The 20,739-nt window shown below is 47.9% G+C and overlaps 1 protein-coding gene across 3 annotated transcripts in view; it reads left to right on the plus strand.

Moving 5' to 3' along the window:
- The window catches only part of LOC135549575 (zinc finger protein 704-like), a 117,573-nt gene that overhangs the window by 78,865 nt on the left and 17,969 nt on the right, over positions 1 to 20,739 (plus strand). For 2 of the 3 annotated variants that reach the window (XM_064979658.1, XM_064979659.1), the window contains exons 5-9: positions 4,542 to 4,642; positions 4,978 to 5,269; positions 6,001 to 6,129; positions 14,615 to 14,712; positions 14,981 to 20,296. In XM_064979658.1, the coding sequence (XP_064835730.1) occupies positions 4,542 to 4,642; positions 4,978 to 5,269; positions 6,001 to 6,129; positions 14,615 to 14,712; positions 14,981 to 15,095 (735 nt within the window). In that variant the 3' untranslated portion in view covers positions 15,096 to 20,296. Of the gene's footprint in view, positions 1 to 4,541; positions 4,643 to 4,977; positions 5,270 to 6,000; positions 6,130 to 14,614; positions 14,713 to 14,980; positions 20,297 to 20,739 lie in introns of those variants that run through there. The other variant, XR_010456988.1, reaches the window with a different exon arrangement.

Below are 20,739 nucleotides of genomic sequence, written 5' to 3' on the forward strand. Positions count from 1 at the left end.
CATCATAAAGGACTGATGAGGGACCACATGACCCCATCATAAAGGACTGATGAGGGACCACATGACCCCATCATAAAGGACTGATGAGGGACCACATGACCCCCATCATAAAGGACTGACAAGGGACCTCATGACCCCCATCATAAATGACTGACGAGGGACCACATGACCCCATCATAAAGGACTGATGAGGGACCACATGACCCCCATCATAAAGGACTGACAAGGGACCTCATGACCCCCATCATAAATGACTGACGAGGGACCACATGACCCCCATCATAAATGACTGACGAGGGACCTCATGACCCCCATCATAAAGGACTGACAAGGGACCTCATGACCCCCATCATAAATGACTGACGAGGGACCACATGACCCCCATCATAAAGGACTGACAAGGGACCTCATGACCCCCATCATAAAGGACTGATAAGGGACCACATGACCCCCATCATAAAGGACCACATGACCCCCATCATAAATGACTGACGAGGGACCACATGACCCCCATCATAAAGGACTGACGAGGGACCACATGACCCCCATCATAAAGGACCACATGACCCCCATCATAAATGACTGACGAGGGACCACATGACCCCCATCATAAAGGACCACATGACCCCCATCATAAATGACTGATGAGGGACCACATGACCCCATCATAAAGGACTGATGAGGGACCACATGACCCCGATCATAAAGGACCACATGACCCCCATCATAAAGGACCACAAGACCCCCATCATAAAGGACTGACGAGGGACCACATGACCCCCAACATAAAGGACTGACGAGGGACCACATGACCCCCATCATAAAGGACTGACGAGTGACCACATGACCCCCATCATAATTGACTGACGAGGGACCACATGACCCCCATCATAAAGGACCACTTCACCCCCATCATAAAGGACTGATGAGGGACCACATGACCCCCATCATAAAGGACTGACGAGTGACCACATGACCCCCATCATAAAGGACTGATGAGGGACCACATGACCCCCATCATAAAGGACTGGCGAGGGACCACATGACCCCCATCATAAAGGACCACATGACCCCCATCATAAAGGACCACATGACCCCCATCATAATTGACTGACGAGGGACCACATGACCCCCATCATAAAGGACCACATGACCCCCATCATAAAGGACTGAGGAGGGACGACATGACCCCCATCATAAAGGACTGACGAGGGACCACATGACGCCCATCATAAAGGACCACATGACCCCCATCATAAAGGACCACATGACCCCCATTATAAAGGACTGATGAGGGACCACATGACCCCCATCATAAAGGACTGACGAGGGACCACATGACCCCCATCATAAAGGACTGACGAGGGACCACATGACCCCCATCATAAAGGACTGACGAGGGACCACATGACGCCCATCATAAAGGACCACATGACCCCCATCATAAAGGACCACATGACCCCCATCATAAAGGACCACATGACGCCCATCATAAAGGACCACATGACCCCCATCATAAAGGACCACATGACCCCCATCATAAAGGACTGATGAGGGACCACATGACCCCCATCATAAAGGACTGACGAGGGACCACATGACCCCCATCATAAAGGACTGACGAGGGACCACATGACCCCCATCATAAAGGACTGACGAGGGACCACATGACCCCCATCATAAAGGACCACATGACCCCCATCATAAAGGACTGAGGAGGGACGACATGACCCCCATCATAAAGGACTGACGAGGGACCACATGATCTCATCATAAAGGACCACATGACCCCCATTATAAATGACTGACGAGGGACCACATGACCCCCATCATAAAGGACCACATGACCCCCATCATAAAGGACCTCATGACCCCCATCATAAAAGACTGACGAGGGACCACATGACCCCCATCATAATTGACTGACGAGGGACCACATGACCCCCATCATAAAGTACCAAATGACCCCCATCATAAAGGACCACATGACCCCCATCATAAAGGACTGACGAGGGACCACATGACCCCCATCATAAAGGACCACATGACCCCCATCATAAAGGACCACATGACCCCCATCATAAAGGACTGACGAGGGACCACATGACCCCCATCATAATTGACTGACGAAGGACAACATGACCCCCATCATAAAGGACTGGCGAGGGACCACATGACCCCCATCATAATTGACTGATGAGGGACCACATGACCCCCATCATAAAGGACCACATGACCCCCATCATAAAGGACTGACGAGGGACCACATGACCCCCATCATAATTGACTGACGAGGGACAACATGACCCCCATCATAAAGGACCACATGACCCCCATCATAAAGGACTGACGAGGGACCACATGACCCCCATCATAAAGGACTGACGAGGGACCACATGACCCCCATCATAAAGGACTGGCGAGGGACCACATGACCCCCATCATAAAGGACCACATGACCCCCATCATAATTGACTGACGAGGGACCACATGACCCCCATCATAAAGGACCACTTGACCCCCATCATAAAGGACTGATGAGGGACCACATGACCCCCATCATAAAGGACTGAGGAGGGACGACATGACCCCCATCATAAAGGACTGACGAGGGACCACATGACCCCCATCATAAAGGACCACATGACCCCCATCATAAAGGACCACATGACCCCCATCATAAAGGACTGACGAGGGACCACATGACCCCCATCATAATTGACTGATGAGGGACCACATGACCCCCATCATAAAGGACTGACGAGGGACCACATGACCCCCATCATAATTGACTGATGAGGGACCACATGACCCCCATCATAATTGACTGATGAGGGACAACCTGACCCCCATCATAAAGGACCACATGACCCCCATCATAAAGGACTGGCGAGGGACCACATGACCCCCATCATAAAGGACCACATGACCCCCATCATAATTGACTGACGAGGGACCACATGACCCCCATCATAAAGGACCACATGACCCCCATCATAAAGGACCACATGACCCCCATCATAAAGGACCACATTACCCCCATCATAAAGGACCACATTACCCCCATCATAAAGGACCACATGACCCCCATCATAAAGGACCACATGACCCCCATCATAAAGGACCTCATGACCCCATCATAAAGGACTGACGAGGGACCACATGACCCCCATCATAAAGGACTGACAAGGGACCACATGATCTCATCATAAAGGACCACATGACCCCCATTATAAATGACTGACGAGGGACCACATGACCCCCATCATAAAGGACCACATGACCCCCATCATAAAGGACCACATGACCCCCATCATAAAGGACTGACGAGGGACCACATGACCCCCATCATAAAGGACCACATGACCCCCATCATAAAGGACCACATGACCCCCATCATAAAGGACTGAGGAGGGACCACATGACCCCATCATCAAGGACCACATGACCCCCATCATAAAGGACCACATGACCCCCATCATAAAGGACTGACGAGGGACCACATGACCCCATCATCAAGGACCACATGACCCCCATCATAAAGGACTGAGGAGGGACCACATGACGCCCATCATAAAGTACCAAATGACCCCCATCATAAAGGACCACATGACCCCCATCATAAAGGACCACATGACCCCCATCATAAAGGACTGACGAGGGACCACATGACCCCCATCATAAAGGACTGACGAGGGACCACATGACCCCATCATCAAGGACCACATGACCCCCATCATAAAGGACCACATGACCCGATCATAAAGGACCACATGACCCCCATCATAAAGGACTGATGAGGGACCACATGACCCCCATCATAAAGGACCACATGACCCCCATCATAAAGGACCACATGACCCCCATCATAAAGGACTGACGAGGGACCACATGACCCCCATCATAAAGATGTTCTTGTGTGTTTTTGTTGTACTTCAATTTTTAAAAGTACTACTTATATTGATTACTGCATTGTTGGGAAGGCGCTTTCAAGAAAGCCATTTCACCGTACTTGTGCACTTGACAACTTGAAACGGAACGACCTCTGACGAGTGATCAGAGATTTAGACACATCTGTCCTCAGAAGGCTTTCACCCCATCTGGTCATGTGACATGCTTCTACACCTGCATTGCTTCCTGTTTGGGGTTTTAGGCTGGGTTTCTGTAAAGCACTTTGAGATATCAGCTGATGTACGAAGGGCTATATAAATAAATTTGATTTGATTTTGATTTGATGTGTTCCTTTGTTGTGGGTTCGATTCCCAGGACCACCCATACGTAAAAATGTATGCACAAATGACTGTCTAAGTCGATTTGGATAAAAGCGTCTGCTAAATGTTATTTATTATTATTTTTACTATCTGAAAGTTGCTGCTCAGAAGAAATTTGCCCCAGAGGGCCATGCTGTAATTACAGAGGACAGGTTGTGTGAGAAATGGTACAGAGCAGAGGTGTGTGCGTGTAGCGTATTTGATGTGAGAAAAGGATGACTAGGCTGGTGTCCAACATTGTTCTCTCTCTCTCCTGTGTGTAATGTCCAGAACTCCATGAAGGTGATGTTCAAGTGTCTGTGGAAGAACTGTGGGAAGGTTCTGAGCTCGGCTGCTGGGATACAGAGACACATCCGGACCGTTCACCTGGGGTAACACACACACACACACACACACACACACACACACCCACACCCATCCAACTTTTGACCCCCCCAGCGAGAGATAAGAGGCCTCTCCTCTCGATGGCCTTTCACTGAGATTGTCAAAGAACAACAGCAGATTAAATCTGGTGGGATTATCACCACGGTAACATTTCCTCATATTGGCTCAGCGTGACAGGCCAGGGATGAATGAGATCGGAACAGAACAATGGTATCACATAGATCAACGATCTGGTCCAATCCTAATTTCTAAGAGAAGGGCTCATCCAATACAACTCCATGCTGATATTAATCCCTTTTTGTAACCCCTCCCTCTCTTCCAGGCGTAACTGTGACTCTGACTGCAGTGACGGAGAGGAGGATTTCTACTACTCAGAGATCAAACTCAACACAGACTCAGTGGCTGACGGTCTGAGCAGCCTGTCCCCTGTCTCCCCCTCTGTGCTGTCCCCCGTCCCTCCTTCCAATGACCGCCACAGACGACCCCCCGCAGAGGGCAGCAACGGGTCCAGTGGTAACAAGGAGAACCACAGCCATGCCCACTCAAACACCACGCACCTCAGTCGCTCCGCCCCCAGCGCCCTCTACCTCATCCACACTGACCACGCCTACCAGGTCAGAGAGACACCCACTAAACTACTGGCCACGCCTACTGATAGCTTAAGTAGCAAAGTGCTTCCAGTATTTGGGTTTTAAGCAGGAAGTGTCAAAGTGATTCCATATTTGGGTTTTAAGCAGGAAGTGTCAAAGTGATTCCATATTTGGGTTTTAAGCAGGAAGTGTCAAAGTGCTTCCATATTTGGGCTTTAAGCAGGAAGTGTCAAAGTGCTTCCATATTTGGGTTTTAAGCAGGAAGTGTCAAAGTGCTTCCAGTATTTGGGTTTTAAGCAGGAAGTGTCAAAATGCTTCCAGTATTTGGGTTTTAAGCAGGAAGTGTCAAAGTGCTTCCATATTTGGGTTTTAAGCAGGAAGTGTCAAAGCGCTTCCATATTTGGGTTTTAAGCAGGAAGTGTCAAAGCGCTTCCATATTTGGGTTTTAAGCAGGAAGTGTCAAAGTGCTTCCATATTTGGGTTTTAAGCAGGAAGTGTCAAAATGCTTCAAGTATTTGCTAAAGAGACTGTACAGATACATATTCATTGATTAAGTGCTTGATTAACTCTTATTGTTTGGTTGATTTGATTGGTTTGTTAATTCATTGATTGACTGACTTATTGGTTAATTTATTTATTGAGTGTGCGTGCGTGTGCGTGCGTGTGTGTGCGTGTGTGTGTGTGTGTGTTCGTGTGGCTATACACTGGTCTTTAAAGGTGTGACTGCCTCATGACTTGTTGCTGTCCCTTTCCAGGCCACATCTCCAGTTACCATCCCCTCCACTGGGTCAGGCTCTGCTGCCTCCACCTCCTTCACCCCCAGCAGCAGCTCCAATTTCAGCATCTCCTGGCAGTCACCTCCTGTCACCTTCACTGGCACCGCTGTGAGTATAAACGCCCCAAAAGATCCACAGATGATGCAATCTCTATTGCCCTCCACACTGCCCTCTCCCACCTGGTCAAAAGGAACACCTATGTGAGAATGCTGTTCATTGACTACTCAACGTCCAACACCATAGTGCCCTCCAACCTTATCATTAAGCTAAGGACCCTGGGACTAAACACCTCCCTCTGCAACTGGGTCCTGGACATCCTGACGGGCCGCCCCCTGGTGGTAAGGGTAGGCAACAACACATCCACCATGCTGACCCTCAACACGGGCCCCCCAGGGATGCGTGCGGAGTCCCCTCCTATACTTTCTGTCCACCCACGACTGGATGGCCACAGACTACTCCCAGCACCATCATTAGGTTTGCAGACGACCCAACGGTGGTAGGACTGATCACAGACGATGAGACTTTTGGGAGGAGGTCAGAGACCTGGCAGTGTGGTGCTAGGACAACAACCTCTCCCTCAAGTCCCTTTGAGCAAGACAAAGGAGCTGATCGTTGACTAGAGGAAATGGAGGGCTGAGCATGCCCCCATTAACATCGACAGGGCTATAGTGGAGCGGGCTGAGAGCTTCCTCGTTGACTACTTCACTAAGGATCTATTTTTATTTTAATAAATAATGTAACCTTTAGTCAGTTAAGAACAAATTCTTATTTACAATGACGGCCTACCCCGGCCAAACCCGGGCGACACTGGGCCACTTGTGCGACGCTCTATGGGACTCCCAATCACGGCCGGATGTGATTCAGCCTGGATTCGAACCAGGGACTGTAGTGACGCCTCTTGCACTGAGTTGCAGTGCCTTAGACCGGCTGCGTCACTCGGAAGCCCTGTGTGAGCCATCTATCATGGTCCAAAGTCACCAACAGTCATGAAGATAATGCCTCTTCCACATCAGGACACTGAAAAGAGTTGGCATGGGCCCTCAGACCCTCAAAAAGATCTACAGCTGCACCATCGAGAGCATCTTGACAGGCTGCGTCACCACTTGGTATGGCAACTGCTTGGCATCTGACCAAAAGGCGCTACAGAGTGTGGTGCAGATGGCCCAGTACATCACTGGGGCCAAGTTCCCTGCTATCCAGGACCTCTATACCAGGCGGTGTCAGAGGAAGGTCCTAAAAAAACTCCCAAGTCTTAGACTGTTCTTTATGCTACTGAGTGTTAGGCGGTCCCGGAGCACCAAGTCGAGGTCCAAAAGGCTCCTTAACAGCTTCTACCCCAAAGCCATAAGACTCCTGAACAGCTAATCAAATGGCCATCCGGACTATTTACATTGACCCCCCTGACTATCTTGAACTGGTTCTATGCACACTCACTGGTCTCTACCCACACACTCACTGGTCTCTACCCACACACTCATGGTCTCTACCCACACACTCACTGGACTCTACCCACACACTCACTGGTCTCTTCCCACACACTCACTGGTCTCTACCCACACACTCACTGGTCTCTACCCACACACACACTGGACTCTACCCTCACACTCACTGGTCTCTACGCACACACTCACTGGACTCTACCCACACACTCACTGGTCTCTACCCACACACTCACTGGACTCTACCCTCACACTCACTGGACTCTACCCACACACTCACTGGACTCTACCCACACACTCACTGGTCTCTACCCACACACTCACTGGACTCTACCCACACACTCACTGGTCTCTACCCACACACTCACTGGTCTCTACCCACACACTCACTGGACTCTACCCACACACTCACTGGTCTCTTCCCACACACTCACTGGACTCTACCCTCACACTCACTGGTCTCTACGCACACACTCACTGGACTCTACCCTCAAACTCACTGGACTCTACCCACACACTCACTGGACTCTACCCACACACTCACTGGACTCTACCCACACACTCACTGGACTCTACCCTCACAGTCACTGGTCTCTACCCACACACTCACTGGACTCTACCCTCCCCCACTGGACTCTACCCTCACACTCACTGGACTCTACCCTCACACTCACTGGACTCTACCCTCACACTCACTGGTCTCTACCCTCACACTCACTGGTCTCTACCCACACACTCACTGGACTCTACCCTCACACTCACTGGTCTCTACGCACACACTCACTGGACTCTACCCTCAAACTCACTGGACTCTACCCACACACTCACTGGACTCTACCCACACACTCACTGGACTCTACCCACACACTCACTGGACTCTACCCTCACACTCACTGGACTCTACCCACACACTCACTGGACTCTACCCACACACTCACTGGACTCTACCCACACACTCACTGGACTCTACCCACACACTCACTGGACTCTACCCACACACTCACTGGTCTCTTCCCACACACTCACTGGTCTCTACCCACACACTCACTGGTCTCTACCCACACACACACTGGACTCTACCCTCACACTCACTGGTCTCTACGCACACACTCACTGGACTCTACCCACACACTCACTGGTCTCTACCCACACACTCACTGGACTCTACCCTCACACTCACTGGACTCTACCCACACACTCACTGGACTCTACCCACACACTCACTGGTCTCTACCCACACACTCACTGGTCTCTTCCCACACACTCACTGGTCTCTTCCCACACACTCACTGGTCTCTACCCACACACTCACTGGACTCTACCCTCACACTCACTGGACTCTACGCACACACTCACTGGACTCTACCCTCAAACTCACTGGACTCTACCCACACACTCACTGGACTCTACCCACACACTCACTGGACTCTACCCACACACTCACTGGACTCTACCCTCACAGTCACTGGTCTCTACCCACACACTCACTGGACTCTACCCTCCCCCACTGGACTCTACCCTCACACTCACTGGACTCTACCCTCACACTCACTGGATTCTACCCTCACACTCACTGGTCTCTACCCTCACACTCACTGGTCTCTACCCTCAAACTCACTGGACTCTACCCACACACTCACTGGACTCTACCCACACACTCACTGGACTCTACCCACACACTCACTGGTCTCTATGCACACACTCACTGGACTCTACCCACACACTCACTGGTCTCTACCCACACACTCACTGGACTCTACCCTCACACTCACTGGACTCTACCCACACACTCACTGGACTCTACCCACACACTCACTGGTCTCTACCCACACACTCACTGGACTCTACCCACACACTCACTGGACTCTACCCTCAAACTCACTGGACTCTACCCACACACTCACTGGACTCTACCCACACACTCACTGGACTCTACCCTCACAGTCACTGGTCTCTACCCACACACTCACTGGACTCTACCCTCCCCCACTGGACTCTACCCTCACACTCACTGGACTCTACCCTCACACTCACTGGACTCTACCCTCACACTCACTGGTCTCTACCCTCACACTCACTGGTCTCTACCCACACACTCACTGGACTCTACCCTCACACTCACTGGTCTCTACGCACACACTCACTGGACTCTACCCTCAAACTCACTGGACTCTACCCACACACTCACTGGACTCTACCCACACACTCACTGGACTCTACCCACACACTCACTGGACTCTACCCTCACAGTCACTGGTCTCTACCCACACACTCACTGGTCTCTACCCACACACTCACTGGACTCTACCCTCACACTCACTGGACTCTACCCACACACTCACTGGACTCTACCCACACACTCACTGGACTCTACCCACACACTCAGTGGTCTCTACCCACACACTCACTGGACTCTTCCCACACACTCACTGGTCTCTACCCACACACTCACTGGTCTCTACCCACACACACACTGGACTCTACCCTCACACTCACTGGTCTCTACGCACACACTCACTGGACTCTACCCACACACTCACTGGTCTCTACCCACACACTCACTGGACTCTACCCTCACACTCACTGGACTCTACCCACACACTCACTGGACTCTACCCACACACTCACTGGACTCTACCCACACACTCACTGGTCTCTTCCCACACACTCACTGGTCTCTACCCACACACTCACTGGACTCTACCCTCACACTCACTGGTCTCTACGCACACACTCACTGGACTCTACCCTCAAACTCACTGGACTCTACCCACACACTCACTGGACTCTACCCACACACTCACTGGACTCTACCCACACACTCACTGGACTCTACCCTCACAGTCACTGGTCTCTACCCACACACTCACTGGACTCTACCCTCCCCCACTGGACTCTACCCTCACACTCACTGGACTCTACCCTCACACTCACTGGACTCTACCCTCACACTCACTGGACTCTACCCTCACACTCACTGGTCTCTACCCTCACACTCACTGGTCTCTACCCACACACTCACTGGACTCTACCCACACACTCACTGGACTCTACCCACACACTCACTGGACTCTACCCACACACTCAGTGGTCTCTACCCACACACTCAGTGGACTCTACCCACACACTCACTGGTCTCTTCCCACACACTCACTGGTCTCTACCCACACACTCACTGGTCTCTACCCACACACACACTGGACTCTACCCTCACACTCACTGGTCTCTACGCACACACTCACTGGACTCTACCCACACACTCACTGGTCTCTACCCACACACTCACTGGACTCTACCCTCACACTCACTGGACTCTACCCACACACTCACTGGACTCTACCCACACACTCACTGGACTCTACCCACACACTCACTGGTCTCTTCCCACACACTCACTGGTCTCTACCCACACACTCACTGGACTCTACCCTCACACTCACTGGTCTCTACGCACACACTCACTGGACTCTACCCTCAAACTCACTGGACTCTACCCACACACTCACTGGACTCTACCCACACACTCACTGGACTCTACCCACACACTCACTGGACTCTACCCTCACAGTCACTGGTCTCTACCCACACACTCACTGGACTCTACCCTCCCCCACTGGACTCTACCCTCACACTCACTGGACTCTACCCTCACACTCACTGGACTCTACCCTCACACTCACTGGTCTCTACCCTCACACTCACTGGTCTCTACCCACACACTCACTGGACTCTACCCTCACACTCACTGGTCTCTACGCACACACTCACTGGACTCTACCCTCAAACTCACTGGACTCTACCCACACACTCACTGGACTCTACCCACACACTCACTGGACTCTACCCACACACTCACTGGACTCTACCCTCACAGTCACTGGTCTCTACCCACACACTCACTGGACTCTACCCTCCCCCACTGGACTCTACCCTCACACTCACTGGACTCTACCCTCACACTCACTGGACTCTACCCTCACACTCACTGGTCTCTACCCTCACACTCACTGGTCTCTACCCACACACTCACTGGACTCTACCCTCACACTCACTGGACTCTACCCACACACTCACTGGACTCTACCCTCACACTCACTGGTCTCTACCCACACACTCACTGGACTCTACCCTCACACTCACTGGACTCTACCCTCACACTCACTGGACTCTACCCACACACTCACTGGTCTCTACCCACACACTCACTGGACTCTACCCTCCCCCACTGGACTCTACCCACACACTCACTGGACTCTACCCACACACTCACTGGTCTCTACCCTCACACTCACTGGACTCTACCCTCACACTCACTGGTCTCTACCCACACACTCACTGGTCTCTACCCTCACACTCACTGGACTCTACCCACACACTCACTGGTCTCTACCCACACACCCACTGGACTCTACCCACACACTCACTGGACTCTACCCACACACCCTCACTGGACTCTACCCACACACACACACTGGACTCTACCCTCACACTCACTGGACTCTACCCACACACTCACTGGACTCTACCCACCCCCACTGGACTCTACCCACACAAACACACTGGAGTCTACCCACACACTCACTGGACTCTACCCACACACTCACTGGACTCTACCCTCACACTCACTGGACTCTACCCACACACTCAATGGACTCTACCCACACACTCAATGGACTCTACCCACACACTCACTGGACTCTACCCACACACTCACTGGACTCTACCCACACACTCACTGGACTCTACCCACACACACACACACACACAAAACACACATGCGCATGCATATTGACATACGCTGATGCTACTCTGTTTATTGTCTATCCTGATTGCCTCGTCACTTTACTCCTACCTACATTTTTCTTTATTTTTACTATTTTCTGCATTGTAGAATAATAGTGAAGACATCAAACTATAAAATAACACGTATGGAATCATGTAGTTACCCAAAAAGTGTTAAACAAATCCAAATATATTTTTTTGATTTTTATTAGATTCTTCAAAGTAGCCACCCTTTGCCTTGATAACAGCTTTGCACACTTGGCATTTTCTCAACCAGCTTCACCTGGAATTTTCCAACAGTCTTGAAGGAGTTCCCAAATTCCTTCACTCTTCAACTCATCCCCAACCATCTCAATTGGGTTGAGGTCAGGTGATTGTGGAGGCCAGGTCATCTGATGCAGCATCATCCCTCTCCTTCTTGGTCAAATAGCCCTTACCCAGCCTGGAGGTTTGTTGGGTCATTGTCCTGTTGAAAAACAAATCATACAGTGGCTTGTGAAAGTATCCACCCCCATTGGCATTTTTCCTATTTGTTGCCTTACAACCTGGAATTAAAATTGATTTTTGGGGAGCCTGTATCATTTGATTTACACAAAATGCCTACCACTTTGAAGATGCTAAATATTTTTTATTGTGAAACAAACAGGAAATAATACAAAAAAATTGAAAACTTGAGCGTGCATAACTATTCACCCCCCAAAGTCAATACTTTGTAGAGACATTTTTTGCAGAAATTACAGCTGCAAGTCTCTTGGGGTATGTCTCTATAAGCTTGGTACATCTAGCCAATGGGATTTTTGCCCATTCATCAAGGAAAAACTGCTTCAGCTCCTTCAAGTTGGATGGGTTTCGCTGGTGTACAGCAATCTTTAAGTCATACCACAGATTCTCAATTGGTTTGAGGTCTGGGCTTTGACTAGGCCATTCTAAGACATTTAAATGTTTCCCCTTAAACCACTAGAGTGTTGATTTAGCAGTATGCTTTGGGTTATTATCCTGTTGGAAGGTGAACCTCCATCCCAGTCTCATATCTCTGGAAGACAAACAGGTTTCCCTCAAGAATTTCCCTGCATTTAGCGCCATCCATCATTCCTTCAATTCTGACTATTTTCACAGCCCTTGCTGATGAAAAACATCCCCACAGCATGATGCTGCCACCTCCATGCTTCACTGTGGGGATGGTGTCTCGGGGTGATGAGAGGTGTTGGGTTTGCGCCAGACGTAGTGTTTTCCTTGATGGCCAAAAAGCTCCATTTTAGTCTCATCTGACCAGAGTACCTTCTTCCATATGTTTGTGGAGTCTCCCACATGCCTGATCGCGAACACCAAACGTGTTTGCTTATTTTTATTTTTTTAAGCAATGCCTTTTTTCTGGTCAATCTTCCATAAAGCCCAGCTCTGTGGAGTGTAAAGCCCAGCTCTGTGGAATGTAAAGCCCAGCTCTGTGGAGTGTAAAGCCCAGCTCTGTGGAGTGTAAAGCCCAGCTCTGTGGAGTGTACGGATTAAAGTTGTCCTATGGACAGATACTCCAATCTCCGCTAAGGACCTTTGCAGCACCTTCAGGGTTATCGTTGGTCTCCTTGTTGCCTCTCTGATTAATGCCCTCCTTGCCTGGTCTGTGAGTTGTGGTGGGCGGCCCTCTCTTGGCAGGTTTGTTGTGATGTCATATTCTTTACATTTTTTAATCATGGATTTAATGGTGCTCTATGGGATGTTCAAAGTCTCAGATATTTTTTTATAACCCAACCCTGATCTGTACTTCTCCACAACTTTGTCCCTGACCTGTTTGGAGAGCTCCTTGGTCTTCATGGTGTCGCTTGCTTGGTGGTGCCTCTTGCTTAGTGGTGTTGCAGACTCTGGGGCCTTTCAGAACAGGTGTATATATGCTGAGATCATGTGACAGATCATGTGACACTTAGATTGCACACAGATGGACTTTATTTAACTAATTATGTGACTTCTGAAGGCAATTGGTTCCACCAGATCTTATTTAGGGGATTCATAGCAAAGGGGGTGAATACATATGCACGCACCACTTTTCCAGAAATTAACTGTTAACATGGCACACCTGTTAATTGAAATGCATTCCAGGTGACTACCTCATGAAGCTACAATGTAGAAAATAGTACCAATTAAGAAAAAACCTTGAATTATTAGGTGTGTCCAAACTTTTCACTGGGATTGTACATATTACCTCAGTTATCTCAACTACCTAACTCGTACCCCTACACACATCACACACACACACACACACACACACACAACAATACAGCCTCTCAAGCATACCAGTTGTTTTTTTGTGTCCGTATCTAAATGAAAGTTCTCTGTCTATCTTTGTGTTCTGATAGCTCTTCTTGTTTGTCTCTCTCCAGGTCGCTCCCACTCACAGTCGGACTCAGAGCTTTCTAGAGCAGCGGCCCCAGACCATAGCAGTCCTCTCCTCCCCTCCCAGAGCCACTGGCTCACTCAGGTACTGATGACCTCTACTGACTGACCTTTCACTGATGACCTCTGAACTTTGGGCATCCTGAAGTCACAGGAAGTCCTATATGGTATCCACATTCAGAGAGAGCCACCATGTCCTGTTTGGGAATTAAACAAACTAGCAGATGACCATTATTTATGTTTTCTTCACTTAAACTAAATCAACAATTTTAGATGTTGTTTTGTCTATCATTATAAACCAAGTCAAAGATAACAACCGTATTTGACCATATCCTCATCTCGCCCCTCTCCAGCCGTAAGTCCCGTGGCGAGGGTAAGAAGTGTCGCAAAGTGTACGGGATGGAGAACAGGGACATGTGGTGCACTGCCTGCCGATGGAAGAAAGCCTGCCAGAGATTTACTGACTGATTTACTGACTGAACCAACCAAGTAACCAACCAACCAACCGCTGTGGCTGCATGCCCTTTGCCATGGAAATCAGGGGTGTTCCTTTCTGTTCCCTCCCTAAGCATGCGTTAACGTCACTCCAAAACCAATGATCGGTCTACTCCATTCCAACCCGACCCCTCCCTAACCCGACTGTCTATCAGAACCAACAGGATGGAGCCTACAGCGGTCCTGAGTAAATCCCAAGTTAACTCTAGCTGCCTCCCACTTCCAACCTCGGAAGCAACAACCAACACGCAGCTCCAGCTCTAAAGATGACGACAACATCAAAATAACTCTGCTTTTTACATGTTGAGTTTGATGTCTCTCTTCTTTCTATGTTTTGAAAAACAAAAGGCATCTCTGAATTTTTTTTTTTTTTAAAGGAACATTCGTCAGGCCAGAAGGGAGCAGAAAACAGGCTTCCTTTGTCCATACAATTCTTCTTTTTTTTTCAGAGAAGACTGGCCATTTTGTTTTATCTTTGGGAGAATCAAAAGACAGGAGGGGAAAGACCCTTTCTCTCTGTTCTATCCTGTACAGTCTGGATCTCTACTCCCTCTCTCCTCCGTCAACACCCCAGGGAATGGATCTTGTGTCTGGACTCGGGAGGGGTCGATAGCACCCCCTGGTGGGGGAAAATGGATCAATTCCAAAACAAATACAAAATACCCAGTCAGGGTGCTGAACAGACTAACATTGCCAGCAGCAACAAGCCCCACACCACAACGTCGTAAGCAATTCAACACACAGCAACACAGGACAACACAGTTTTCTATCTCAAATGTAATGTATATCTATTTATCTATCTATCTATCAGATATGTCTATCTGTCTGTCTGTCTCTATCTGTCTGTCTCTGTCCCTGTCCCTCTGTCTGTCTATCTCTCCAGTTTACTGAAGCTATTAAGGGACATTTTCTTTCAGGGATTGTCGATCAACAGAAAGCCAGCAGCTCACATTTAAATATAGGTATTTACAATGAGGGTTTTGGTCACATGATATCTACTTGCAACCAAAAAGTTTGTTTTGTTGGTGTTTTTTTTTTATATGCCATTTTCTTTAATGTTGTTGTTTCTCGGTATCTATTCTTCTTGGTGTTTTGAAACTCCAATGTTACAGCTCTCCGACACGCTTTGGGCTGACACAACCAAGCAGCCGACGGCGAGTCCAGCCGTAAAACCCTCCTCCACACCCCATCTTCCATCAGGAATTTAAACTAACGTTTTGTTTACGGGCGCTATACTTTACCAAAGCCCCAAGATGGAGGGTCTGCTCAATACCAAAATTGAGTGAGGTGAATGAGCACTTGTAAAGGCAGTCTCAGTGGCTGATCTTGTGTTGAGGTGGGGTTAACATCTCTCTCTCTCTCTCTCTCTCTCTCTCTCTCTCTCTCACGCTACTCTGTCCTGTGTTGACCTTCCAGGTCGATGGGAGAAATTATGGTAAAGTAGTGGTAGACCTGCCCACTAGGCCCTGGGCTGTTACACCTAGAGGTGGGAAAAGGCTGAGGGAATATATAGCACTCCAATATCTCTCTCTCTCTACATCTCTTTCTCTCCCTCTACATCTCTCTCTCTCTCCCTCTACATCTCTTTCTCTTCCTCTACATCTCCCTCTACATCTCTCTTTCTCTCCCTCTACATCTCTCCCTCTACATCTCTCTCTCCCTCTACATCTCTCCCTCTACATCTCTCTTTCCCTCTACATCTCTCTTTCCCTTTACATCTCTCTTTCCCTCTACATCTCTCTTTCCCTCTACATCTCTCTTTCTCCCTCTACATCTCTCTCTCTCCCTCTACATCTCTCTCTCTCCCTCTACATCTCTCTCTCTCCCTCTACATCTCTTTCTCTCCCTCTACATCTCTCTTTCTCTCCCTCTACATCTCTCTTTCTCTCTCTCTACATTAATCTCTCTCTCTCTCTCTCTCTCTCTCTACATCTCTCTCTCTCGCTCTCCAATTGGGCAGGCACAGCAATCTTTCTCTCTCTCTCTCTGGACTAAAGTATTCAGACGCTCTGTGATAGGTTTAACTGTGTGATTGACAGGTGGCGGAGGCCAACCCACTGGTGCTCTTACTTGATTGGTTTTGTTGACTTGTCTAACTCCACCCACTTCCTCTTGATGAGACCAGCCACCTGGTTGGCTGGGACACAGGAAGCTAAGTCAAATGGTTTATTCATTTTGAAAGTGACGTTACTGTACTATGCTTTTAAATCCATGCTGAGGAGTATGCGAGTGCGCATTTCGGGAGAAGTGTGGAGAATCGGGACGTTGCCTAATACTCTTATATGAAGGGCAATATAACAAGGGTTAAAGGTCAAAGAAGTACACACACACACATAAACACACTATTATACAGTACCCACTCTGTTCACAACCCAGCTTCCTCCTCACCTCGATTATAATGCATAGGACTATCCTTTATTTTACTCAACACTTTTCTATTTTTGGTCTTCTATTCGTACGTTTATGTAGATGGAGCTCTGATTCAATTGTTTATTAAGCTAAATGTTCTCCACTTTTTAAAGCTAAACAATTTATCCAACACTCAATGAATAAGAGAGGTTCAGTCGGAAGCGAAGAAGGGCGACAATAATTTAAGTTGTATCATTCATTCACCTGTAAGCTAAACCTATGTTGTAAACATGGTATGACCTGGGTCTCATTCATTCACCTGTAAGCTAAACCTATGTTGTGAACATGGTATGACCTGGGTCTCATTCATTCACCTGTAAGCTAAACCTATGTTGTAAACATGGTATGACCTGGGTCTCATTCATTCACCTGTAAGCTAAACCTATGTTGTGAACATGGTATGACCTGGGTCTCATTCATTCACCTGTAAGCTAAACCTATGTTGTGAACATGGTATGACCTGGGTCTCATTCATTCACCTGTAAGCTAAACCTATGTTGTGAACATGGTATGACCTGGGTCTCATTCATTCACCTGTAAGCTAAACCTATGTTGTGAACATGGTATGACCTGGGTCTCATTCATTCACCTGTAAGCTAAACCTATGTTGTGAACATGGTATGACCTTGGTCTCATTCAGTGCCATTGTATTATGATGTGGACATCTGGTTGTTCAGAGAAGAATCTATATATACTTAAAGAGTAGATGTTTAAATCTAAAGTGAAAGAGATGGATCTGGCTGTTGTTGTTTTACATTCAGCTGAATGAAGACAGTGGATGCTGTTTTACGTTCAGCTGAAAGAAGATAGTGGATGCTGTTTTACGTTCAGCTGAAAGAAGATAGTGGATGCTGTTTTACGTTCAGCTGAAAGAAGACAGTGGATGCTGTTTTACGTTCAGCTGAAAGAAGACAGTGGATGCTGTTTTACGTTCAGCTGAAAGAAGACAGTGGATGCTGTTTTACGTTCAGCTGAAAGAAGATAGTGGATGCTGTTTTACGTTCAGCTGAAAGAAGACAGTGGATGCTGTTTTACGTTCAGCTGAAAGAAGACAGTGGATGCTGTTTTACGTTCAGCTGAAAGAAGACAGTGGATGCTGTTTTACGTTCAGCTGAAAGAAGACAGTGGATGCTGTTTTACGTTCAGCTGAAAGAAGACAGTGGATGCTGTTTTACGTTCAGCTGAAAGAAGACAGTGGATGCTGTTTTACGTTCAGCTGAAAGAAGACAGTGGATGCTGTTTTACGTTCAGCTGAAAGAAGACAGTGGATGCTGTAATAGTGTCATTCTGAGGAGAATTCTTTCATTCTGAAACCAAGGAATGCTTGTTTTGTTACATAGCATCAGCACTCCACAGCACCAGAACTCCACAGTCACCTAAATACACACACACACACACACACACACACACACACACACACACACACACAGTAACCCTCTATAATATCTGGAAGTGTCGTTTAGCAGCTCCAACCTGACAGCTCGCTCTGTGTGTGAGAGAGCGTGAGTGAGCTCTTCGGCTTGTCTGGCCCAATGATGTATATAAACTCTGGATGACTGACAGGGGGCGCTGTATTGAAGCCATCTTGGTATTCCTCCATTGTAAAAAAAAAAAAAAAAAAAAAGTAAATTATATATATTTTTTTCGATCTTTAAAGTATAATTTTTCAGAGTACTAATGTTACTGTCCTCACTACAACAAAAAAGACTTAAATACATGTAATTTTGTGCTTTGCATTTAATTGAAATACTGTAGAATTCCACTCAATCCTATGGAGGACTGATCTTACTGGGGAGTGGCAATATGGCCGACCACTGGCTTCAAAGCCTCTCATTGGCCAATACATGGCATCAGCAATCCAGGGTTTATATCCTCGCCTCCTTCTGTTAACTATTTGTTATGAAATGACAGGACGGGCAACATTTAAGCTACAGGAGTCCACCCACCCGGGATTCTGTTGTTTTAACGTTTACCGTTGATGTTTTGTTTATTGTCAACGTTCCCTCTCTCTGGTATCTAATGGTGATGCCTTGTTTACCTCACTGTGGTGCTTTTTAACATTTTTGTTTAATAAACGGTATCCCCGTTCATAGAAATATCATTCTAGATTATTTTTTCTATGTCGCCGTTGTTGTGTGTAGATTGTCAGCCCGAGAGGTGCTGTGCACACCGCTAGCAGGGAACGCAGTGGGGGGGGGGGGTTCTATTCTGGTCCAATAATGTTTCACTATAATGCCCTTTTATATGTCCATGCTGTTACACTGTAGTAGAACATGAAAATAAAAAACAACTGCCTCAAGACGAGTTCTTGTCTCTCAACAGAGAACTCGGTGTGTCGTCACCAAAGCTGTCGTCTTTCTCGACCCCTCTGGTTTACTGTGTGTGTTGTAGGTTATTTCTGTGGATATCAACCGACCACGTTCCAATTCTACCAGATATAGTACTGAACAGAAAGGGGAAATATATAAGCTAAAATGTTGTCGACATGTAATAGTTAATATCTTTACACCTATTATATATATCTAACTACAGTCTTATTGAGCGAAGGCAGGTTTGAATTCAGTTCTTGTATAAAGTACATCCACCCTATCAGCCTACATCACCTTGTCTCTCTGAAACGTAAATACCTTTCAGCTACTTCTGAGTAACTGTGTTTAACTATCATGCTACTAAATAAACTAGGGTATGTGGTTCACCTGATTTCCCTAAAGGTGTCAGGATCAATGATATATCATCCATTATTTACATTCGTCAGTTTAACAGAACAGAGCTGGATGAATGGAACCTGGGGAATAACAGAACAGAACAGAGCTGGATGAATGGAACCTGGGGAATAACAGAACAGAGCTGGATGAATGGAACCTGGGGAATAACAGAACAGAGCTGGATGAATGGAACCTGGGGGAATAACAGAACAGAGCTGGATGAATGGAACCTGGGGAATAACAGAACAGAGCTGGATGAATGGAACCTGGGGGAATAACAGAACAGAGCTGGATGAATGGAACCTGGGGAATAACAGAACAGAGCTGGATGAATGGAACCTGGGGAATAACAGAACAGTGCTGGATGAATGGAACCTGGGGAATAACAGAACAGAGCTGGATGAATGGAACCTGGGGAATAACAGACCAGAGCTGGATGAAGAACCTGGGGGAATAACAGAACAGAGCTGGATGAATGGAACCTGGGGAATAACAGAACAGAG

The sequence above is a fragment of the Oncorhynchus masou genome, chromosome 12 (assembly GCF_036934945.1).
Source record: "Oncorhynchus masou masou isolate Uvic2021 chromosome 12, UVic_Omas_1.1, whole genome shotgun sequence".
NCBI classification, from domain to species: Eukaryota; Metazoa; Chordata; class Actinopteri; order Salmoniformes; family Salmonidae; genus Oncorhynchus; species Oncorhynchus masou.